Source organism: Rhopilema esculentum, chromosome 11 (assembly GCF_057945365.1).
Source record: "Rhopilema esculentum isolate cy_ngs chromosome 11, ASM5794536v1, whole genome shotgun sequence".
NCBI lineage: Eukaryota > Metazoa > Cnidaria > Scyphozoa > Rhizostomeae > Rhizostomatidae > Rhopilema > Rhopilema esculentum.
This window is the reverse complement of record NC_142825.1, coordinates 12,819,332-12,829,694: the sequence shown is the minus strand read 5'-3', so window position 1 is coordinate 12,829,694 and position 10,363 is coordinate 12,819,332. Positions and strand designations below refer to the sequence as shown.

At 35.4% G+C, this 10,363-nt stretch overlaps 2 protein-coding genes across 3 annotated transcripts in view; one reads left to right on the top strand and one right to left on the bottom strand.

The window, feature by feature from the left end:
- Positions 1-4,812: 4,812 nt before the first annotated feature.
- Positions 4,813-7,033, bottom strand: LOC135693591 (uncharacterized). The gene has a single exon (XM_065212123.2). The coding sequence runs from the start codon at positions 6,451-6,453 to the stop codon at positions 4,813-4,815; it is 1,641 nt and encodes a 546-aa protein (XP_065068195.2). The 5' UTR covers positions 6,454-7,033.
- Positions 7,034-8,824: 1,791 nt separating this feature from the next.
- The window catches only part of LOC135693994 (polyubiquitin-C), a 31,256-nt gene continuing 29,717 nt past the window's right edge, over positions 8,825-10,363 (top strand). Inside the window, exon 1 of one of the 2 annotated variants that reach the window (XM_089111121.1) lies at positions 8,825-9,103. The gene's annotated coding sequence lies outside the window, so the exon portion shown is untranslated. The remainder of the gene's footprint in view (positions 9,104-10,363) is intronic. The other variant, XM_065212617.2, reaches the window with a different exon arrangement.

The window sequence follows — 10,363 nt, the reverse complement described above, 5'->3', positions numbered from 1 at the left end:
GATTTATTTGAAAATAAGCCATGGCATATAAACTACCGTTCTTTTCTGGCACAATTTGCTGTGGTTTGTAATCAAGAGCGGCTTATAAACGAAGACGGCTTGCATCATTTTATCATGGCTTTCTTGCTACTTTGAAGCTGAGGGTGATAATGTAGAAGAAGAGAGAGACATTTTCTAGTAGATGATGATGATGATGATGATGATGATTATGATGATGATGATGATGATGATGATTATGATGATGATGATGATGATGATGATGATGATGATGATGATGATGATGATGATAATGATGATGATGATGATGATTATTATTATTATTATTATTATTATTATTATTATTATTATTATTATTATACAGAGTACACAGAGCAATTATTATTATTGGTCAAGTACACAGAGCAATTTGCCTAGTAACATCTTTAACTTTACCATCAAGTATCTTAACAACACTCTTCCAACTCGTAAAAATCTGCTGAAATGGAACCTTAGTCAAACATCTGACTGTGAATTCTGTCTTCTTCCAGAAACACTTCTACACGTTGTTGCTGAATGCAAAATGTACCTTGACCAAGGCCGCTATACTTGGCGTCATAATTCTGCATTAAACTTTCTAGCCACTTCCTTCCAAGCAATAAATGGGTCTTCTCTCTACGCAGATTTACCAGGCTTTCTTTCCCCTTCTATTATAACTGGAGATCAACTACGCCCTGACTTACTTATCAAAACTAAGGAAAACTGTCTGTACGTTTTAGAGCTAACCATAGGCTTTGAAACAAATCTAAACTGCAATGCTGTCAGAAAGTTAGAGAAATATGCCACCCTCGTATCTGACTTAAAACGTCAGTTTAAGTCAGTCTCGTTTGTCAATCTTTCCATCAGTTCACTTGGTATTTTTGGCGACTCCTGCAGCTCATTCATCGACATGTGTGACTCTTTGTCCATTGATCATCAACAGAAACGCTACCTCATCTCCAAACTTACAAGCATTTCCATTCGCACCACATACTATATATTCTGCTGTAGAAACAAAACTTGGACTAATCCAGAGCTACTCCCCTTTTAACACTTTTTTTTCTTTTCTCATTAATACGCTGTAATAGTTTTTATTTTGTAAACACAGGCTAGCCAGTTACAAATTACCTTGTAATAGTGAGATTTGTAATTGTAGTTTTAACAGGAATTCAAAATGAAAAGTTTCCATTATTATCATTATCATTATTATCATTCATTATTCATTATTATCTGTTTAATTAAAGTATAAAAATAGCTACAAAATAAAAGGTAATTCAAGCCTACTACAAAGTAAAATTGTTTAAAAATAAAAAATAAAAATACATATATATCTAATATAAGAAATAATTAAGTTTAAATACATATATACATATTTTTCTATGTTTTTACAGCATTTTTGGCATTTACAATACAATACATTTATCCGTTCAAGAACCCAACCTGAGCCACGAAAGGTCTACACAGTCTACAGTTGCATTCCTCTCCTTTCCAAGATTTTATTCTCCTTTTAAAGGTGAAGAGGGTATCTGATTGTTTTATGTGATCGGGATGATCTTTCATCTGAACGACATTGTTATTGCTTAAACTTCTGTTTTTTATTGTTTCAGTACATAATCAGGTTTTTATCAGTTTTTGATTTGTAAACCAAGTATATTTGCATGATTTTGTTGGTTCGGCTTATAATCTAATAGATACTATACACGCGCTTTTCAGCTTATAAGGAACCTAGCTCGAAGCCTAGTTCTTTCAATTCCTTATTTTTGGACCTCTCGTAATCGAATTTTAAAACATTTGGTGCCATGCAAATAACCTATTGAAATTCTGTTTTAGTGTCTTGACTCTAGCTGGAAAACAAGATGAAAAAACAGAAAGAAGACGTTTTATAAATGAAAAGTGGAAATTCAATCAAAAAGGAAGATGATAAACTCGAAATTACACAATAAAACTCTCGATAGCCAACTTTGTAACACACATATTTTGTGATTTTTAACTCCAAATTACTGGAACCGGCTCCCTAATTCTTGATAGTTTGCACTGATGAGAGCATTCAAAAAATAAATTTTTACTTAGGGATTTTGTACTAACGGTACTTTGATTTTTTTTCTGCCTTCTACATGTAGGTTCCTTATAAAGGGATTCCTTAAAAAGCGTGTATTTTGATTGGACGAACAAAAAATCTTACTAGTTCTTCTGAAACTATTTGACAGATGTGTGATGATAGGCAAGATGGATTTTAAATCCCTCTAAACACAACACCTTTGCTTGACGTTTGCTAATATTTTATGTGCAAAGCAGTGAAGAAGTATCAATAGGAAACTTATATAAATATCATTTTGAAAAAGGCTTTTTAAAAATTTAGAAAACTGATTTATCTTCTATTGAAGAAGAATGACCCTAATTTTTTAGCTATTTTTGCTATGAAAGCTACATAGCTAATACAGAAAGTGGCTGGTTGCCATCATCAATGTGGGAGCCTAAAGAAATACACAACAATAGCATTAATGTTATCTCCATAAACACTCTTATCGATATTCGATATAACAAACAAAACTTGCCCCCTTCTCACAAAGAAGAGAGGAAGCTTCTCCGCCAAAGGTTGAACATGTCATTTTTACAACAAAATTGCTTAGATACAATGTTGTGATGAAATGGACAGAAATAGTCAAAAATGGTAATTCTGCCCAACACCCAATTAAAAAAATAAAAAAAACTTTAAAAATTGCATAAATCCTGAAAGGAACTTGCAATTTGCGACTATAATTCAAAAGCCCGGCCTAATGACAGTATTCTGTACTATTATCGTACTGCTTGAAATGCCATGCCCTAAGCATGCCGGTTGTGCATACATCTTTAATGCATCCATATACATTGACAGAAGAATCTGCTAGGGTTCTTATGGGTCTGCTTTCTTCCCATAGGAAGTGCCAATCAACATGACGTTGCCTAATGAACGGAATGCTGCCAGACAATCAAAAACCTTAGTAAGCAAAACCCAATATAATAAATAATTTAACAACAAATGCCGACTTCGTCAAATAGATGCCTGCAATTAGAAAACAGGAAAAATTTTGAAAATACACTTGAGTGATAGGATTTCTTGAACAACATGAATCGAAATAATTTTTGTCCAACTTTTGATGGGTAATCGTCGGGGAGACGAACCAGTATATGTTCAAATTTGCATCACAAGCACAGTTGATGCCAATGACGGCATTCTCACATCACATTCGTAGCACTTTTGGAAATAGGCCATAATTTAGAGAAAAGGGGGCCAAGAGAAAAGTGAGAATGAAAATCTGGTTTATTGATGCAACTACGATATATAATAGCTTTGATTAAATGCTTTGAAGCGCTATGAGGTGTAAATCATGTCAACAAGTTTTCGTATTAATGCGCATGTGCATACGATTGATTTTATCGTTGGCTAAGACAAATGGATAAAAGAATAAGACTTAATACCAGAAATCTAAACTCGTCTACCGAACAAGTAAGAAATCTGCAGAAGAAATGTTTTTTGGCGACAAGGACAATGCTCTCTATTTTTATCTAACTAACATAAGACATGGCTTGTGTTAAATGTAACTCAATGTTGAGTCCTATGTTGGCGCATCAAAGCGTTTCTATATTTTCAAAAACCCAATTCTATGAAGCATTTCCTTTGTCTGAATACAAAATATGTTTTTAGGTTTGCCATAATTAGTTTCTTATTCAGCTCGGTCATGATACTCTTCTTTTGAGTGAAATTCTACTTTTACTAAATGAAGCTTTTTGCAAGTGTTTGTTTTTCATGAAATCTACTAAAAAAAAGAGAAAATCCTATGAATAGAAAGTTCCATTAGTAGAGAAAAAACGTAATAATTTGCAAAATCATATAAATCATCGAGAATAGTTCCATGACATGAATCAAAAGAAAAATCACACAAGGTTTAGTAGTCGATAAATTATTTTCTCCAAATAAACCAAAACAAAATCACGAAAAAAATCAAAAATATAGTTTTACCTCTATTTCTCGTTAGTTTAACTCCATTAGAAATAATAAAGCAGGTCTCTAAATATGATTAGATGGAAATAACAGAAATTAAATTATTTTTCACCGTACAGATCTCTAAAATTCTAAATTAGCTTTGTAATCTTTTGTATTTATTCACTTTTGAAAATGGCTTTGAACAGAGCAAATATTTCACAAAATACTAAAAAATTTTTAGTATTGACACTGAACATCGTATAAAACGTCGGAATAACGGTCCAAAAAGAACAAGATAGAAAATAAATACCCAGTTGTGGATGGAAATAGGCCAATCAGAAAAACGCAAGCACAAGACCGGTACATTTGGTCCTATAGTACCGCGTGCATATAGAAAAAAAGCCACTGGAGTCTAAGAGAGAAAAGGAACTCCTTCTCTCCATACAAAAGCAGCTTTTTTGTTTGTATGTAGATCGATTCCAAAACTTGACCAGGCTCTGCCAATTAACTGAAACATATCGTCATTATAGACTTTGGCATAATATGGGTTATCAAATAGATGCTGTCCAATATGCACTTGTTTTAACGGTGCTTTTAGACCTACAAGATCGAGAAGGCTGTTCTCTTTTAGGTGACAGTTTTGTTTCTTATGTTGGAAGGAACACGTTGTATTATCCTTTCCCACAATCTTAGGATTGCGCGTCCTATGTAATCTAGTGAAATCTAGTTTTTAGAATGCTGTGAAATGTTTGCTTTTTTCAAATTCATTTTCAAACTTTATACAGCAAAAAATATTCACTTTTATATCACAGCGTCCATTTTTCATCAAAGTTTCAACCAATGACTTGCAGAGAACCACTAACGACTTTGTTTTCAGAAGATTCCTGATTCTCGTAGCGTTTGAGGAAAAACAGCCGCAACGAAACACATGTGCCGAAAAACATAAAAAATGCGTTGATGAAAAAGACTGACCCAGGGTGTGTGGAGACAACAGCATAGTAAACCAGTGGACTAATCATTGAACCAACCAGCACTGCGAACGACTCAACAATAATTATTGCTGAGAAGAATATGCTTACTGTAGAGGGAGGGGTAATTTTGGAGACCATGGCTCGAATCGTTGACACGTTCACTGTTGATACAACATGCACCAGTTGAACCAAATACAGGGTCAAAGTTGAATTTGCCAATCCAAGCAGAACACAATAGATGGTATAAGCTGTTGCAGTCAGTAGCAAAATGGTGTGGTCATTGAGTTTCAAAACGCGTGTTAGCAAGTAATTGACCCCAATGAGACCAATAATTGAAAGTGCTGCACTCTGGAATGCGAGAAAATATCCAATATGCACTGGGCCCATGTAGAAAGGTCTGTTTTTCAAGTATAGAACCATGACGGAAAGTTCTCCTGAATATGTTGCTGCCGCACAAGCCATAAGAAGGAATAGCAGCATACCATATCTTAACTGACCATGGAATTTCAGTATCCAGACAACTTTTGTAAAATTGCTTACAGGGTTTGATTTCTTCAGTAGAAACCATAGCCTACAGGATAAACCTTTTCTCGTCACATGTTGTTTCACAGGATTGCTCAATTTCATTGTTACCTCCGAAGCCATCTTGTTTCGAGAATCCTCTTCATTCACACAACTCTTTTCTTTCTTTGTAGATTCATCTTCTTCGTCCTCGATTTTGCTTTCCAAAATGTTATCTTGCAAACAATTGATTACAATATCACTTTCTTGTTTTATTGGCTTGCCCTCCATTACTATCTTCATTTTGGTATGTCCTTCTATCTGGTCGCACATAACAGCTTCTTTGTCTATTGGCTTCACCAATAATATGATATATAAGAGTTCTAGAATGTCTGTTATAATACAAGCAATATATGCACCAATATATCCAAAGTGCTCTATAATGTACCCACTAGATAATGATGCTACCAGAGCTGATATTATTGCAGCAGATTCCAAAAGATTAATTCGCAAAGTTCTTGTCTCCACTGAAGAAACATCAGCAATGTACGAAGATGTTATTACGTAGAGACCACAAATATCACCTACCATACCAGGTAACAGCCCGACCAGAACCATTAGCCACGTTGGGAAGCGCAGACCTCCACTCAGTATGCAAACAATAACAATGCTTTGAAGCAACTGCCCTAATGGAGTCAAACTCATTATCTTGCGCCTTCCAAATTCATCCGACAGTGCGGCGATGAAGGGAAGGAGCAGCACTGCTACCAATGCAGCTGCCACCAACAAAGCACTGAACCAGAGAGATGAAATTCCTTGTACTGTGTCGTATTCTTCCTTGAACAAACCCGTATACATTGCAGCACACTTTGTCTCGTTGTGTTTCTTCAAGCACACATTATCTAATATCATCTGTGGCATTGCAACCATATTCAGGAAAAATGAAAGCATCCCAAAAAACATCACAGGCTCCACGGTCACTAAAGAAATCTTGCACGACATTATGGCCTGCTCTGTATGCGTTTACACAGTGTTTTGTATCGTCCTTCCGTTGATGCGCCTGTTGCTTTGTCGAGTCACTCTGCAAACTGACTAGGGATGTCTTAATTGCTGGTTATACGATACCCATTCAACTCCCATCCAATCATTAGTTTCTCAGTAATCCGTTGCAGTACTGACCAGTTTCAACCTTTGGGAGGGACGTAAACAAAATTTTCTCACACAAAACAATGTATTTATCCTTTGCTGTGCAAAAACAAGTCTCGTGGAAATGCAATCCCGTTTTTGGTAGCACAAACAAAAAATTGTTTGCCTTTAACAGGGCGTAGCCAATCCGATGGCGAGGGTAATCTTGTTTTGTGTAACTGAAACCTTGGAATATTGAGTTTGCTGTTTAGACATAATATTCCCAACGAGCCTTTTCATTCAAAACTTCCTATCATCAAAACTTGACAGTAAAGATGTTGGGTATTTAATCTGTGTATATTTCTTTTCCCTGCTGTTCATCTTCCAGGGTTTTAAAATAGTGAGGTCACCGACGTCGTGCGCAATGTTATGATTTTCAAAATGGTCATTTTTAGCACATAGTTTGATATTTCCTTGCATAAAATTTTTCCTTGTTTTTTTTTGTCTTAAGGATAGCTTCTGGCTTCTCATTCTTGAGCAAAGATAGTTTAAAGACAATTAAAAGAAGCAGAAATCTAAAATTAGTTACCGCCAATCCGTTTTGGGTGAGAGCAGAAACTTTATATCTCAATTAACTGGGCTAAACGCTAAATAGAGCAAGAAATTTTTACTCCAATCCAACCGAACGTAATGAAAAATATTTAGCCCTATTTGGTTGGCAAAAGTATTGCACAGATCACAGGTTTTGATAAATGACTAACAGCGTTGTAAACAATATGGCCATCGAAGTTTAAAGGACTTTTTGTGAAGACATCAGGCATCATTTTATAGTTAAAAACCAATCAAACAAAACAAAACTATTGCCAACATTGGTTTTCAAAAAACATCGTAATTGATTTAAAACCGACTATTTACAAAAAATGCAATATACTTTATAAAAATAAATTAGCGGAATAATTTGCAGGTGCATTTATCACCAGCTCAGTAGACTCCCTCTTTGGCTTTATAAGTGGCAGTTTGCAGAGATTTTGTACCTTAGATTATAAGTTACATGCTTCTTTTCATTAAATTCCATATAATCGATGGGTTAAGATGATTCATGGACTTGTAGATTTCTGTCACCAATTTCTGCAAGTCTCTAACATGTATACAAAAACCGCCACCTCGAATGAGTAACGTTTCAAAGGAACACTCATAACCTTTATAAAGGATCCGAAGGAAGAGCTCGTTTGTGTGTGCGGTCAATCTCTTTGTATGCACCTTTGTTGCAGAATAGCCAGATCAAAGGGCAATAATTGAAGTTCGACAAGATAACGACGTTGCAAATTGCTAATGCCTGCTGTCTTTGATATATATGTATTTAGCCTAGGAAGGCACTGATTTTTTTGTTGACTTTTGAGCCTAACGCTTTACTGTGATTGCGGAATTTTAATTTGTTGTCGATTTCAATTCCTAGCAATTTAACATGATCTGTTGCAGACAATTTGTTCTCACTTATGTTAATTGATAGTCCTCTCTGCCCTTTCAGGATTAGCTGGTTTTTTTGGGTTTGCAACCATGCCATTATTTACAAAACATTCTGGCAATCTACTTGGATCATTTTCCAAATTGGTGACAATTTCATGTAGATCTGGCCCACATGAGTATATGATGTTATCATCTGTAGAATTGATGAAATGTTAAGGAGCAAAGGACCTAGAACGGACCCTTGTGGTACTCCACTTCAAACCTGTCAATCCTCCCGGTTTTGACTGCTTTCTCCCGGTCTCCCGTTTTTTAAAATTTTTCTCCTGGTTTCGAAGATGTCTTGTAGAATGTCTAAGAAGATTCTTCACTGAATGTTTGATTGAACTGCGCATCTCATGCTTTAAAGACAGGTCAATTGTGTATGTTTTCTTTTTACAGAGGTAAAATTAAGATATAATGGTCACATTGACTTCCTCATGACAGCAATTGTTTGTTAGTGCTTACTGATTAACAAAAAAGCAATAAAAAGTCATTATGAAGATTCTTTTCATGATCACCTTTGTCATAAACTGTTTGCCGATCTCCCTGTTTTTGACCAAATCTCTCTGCTTTTCTTTAGGAAAATCGAAAATCTCAATGTTTTGAAAATTTAAGGTTGACAGGTCTGCCACTTTTTATTCTTTTTGCTGTACTTTTATGTGAACGAACAATTTAAAAACTCAGGCCCAAAGTAAGTATCTGCAGTTCACCTTAATGAGATCTCGCAAGTTTGTGCAAAGGCTCAACCTGCCGGGTCAATTCTGCAAAATCGAATGTGTACCCAATGGTTCCATCAGATATTTTAAGCCAGGTAAGTCGTTAAACATGAAATTTGCCTATTTGTTTTCTCACAAAGTTATACCTGAACATTCATATCAATCATAGACGTTCCTGGCCTTTAACGATTGGTTTAGTCTTTCAATAATGTCTGGCAATGAACAATTCCTTCTGAACTTTTGACCCTGCCAAATCGTTGATTTTGGCGCGCAGTTTGAGTGGATGGTTTGCAACGGCTTGAAAGGTATGTTACTCTTGACAAATTACTTCTACTGGTTTTTTAAAGATTTCGGAGTTCTATTTTGGTATTAAGGACCTGTTTTATAGCCAGTTTGTGTAGTATTTATGCTTGGAGGGGTATTTATGCAGTGGTATGGAGAGCCCAAAGGAATAATGGCGGCAAACGTACCTAGGCCCATTTTTGGAACTTAAAAAACATTGAACCAGTCCTTTAATAACGGCCCTTCCCCACCTAAAACAGTTTATAATAGACCTCTATATGATATTCTATAAAGTCTTACACAATATATAGTATTTTATTAGAAACCAGATTCTTAAGGTTTGCTGGGAATTGCTGTCTACAATTTGTGTTGCTGCAAAATTTATGTAGGCATATTTTGACAACAAGCAAACCGCTTAAAATATATTCTAAGAACCTGATATATGTTTAAATCAGGACTTTTATGCAAAGAAACAAGCGATTTAAGATTAATTCATTTATAACATAACGGCGATTACAATTAAAACGAAAAACGTAGACAAGGTATCATCTTACAGCTCACAGCATGAAAGCGTGCAATAAAAACCGGAGTAAACGTCATTGTTAGTAACTAATCAATAGCTCAAACAGAGTTTGTTTGATAAATGAAAGTTTCGTTTGCAATTTTTATATTGGATGCCCACAACGTTGGGTGTTTATGTTTGCAAAAGAGATTTGCTGATTGTTTTGTCTTAAGAATAGAGGTCAGAAAAGACTGAACGAATATCAGGGTTTGGCGCCAAAATGCACCAACGCGCAATTCAGTGCACAAGTCAGTTAGCATTTACAACATTTTGAGACTAAATAATTTAAAAGAATAAGTAAGTTTTTTTTTCTGCATCAATTTGCTAACTTTTTCCTAGAACTTTCAATTTTCTCTTAATAGAAAAGGTACATTATTCTGAAACATTGTGTAATATAGGCCTAACGACGCCACCACTGTGACTATCTGGAACTTTGAATGAAATTTCTTTCAGGCCATTTGCAATTTTATTTATTCATGTCAGCGATTTAGACTATCTGCTCGTGAAATACAAACCAGGGTGAATTCCATATTCAGTGGTTTCATGTAGCTAATCCCTGAGATCCTATGGGCCATGTTTTTTGGCATAGCATTGGCACGAGAAAGACATCAGCTGGCGTGGGGATTAAACTTTGGTGAAATGGCGCAGTGTTTCAGCACAAAGCTCCTTCTGCTATTGTTTGTGTATACTGCTGCATCATTGGTCGGCGGCGTAACGAATG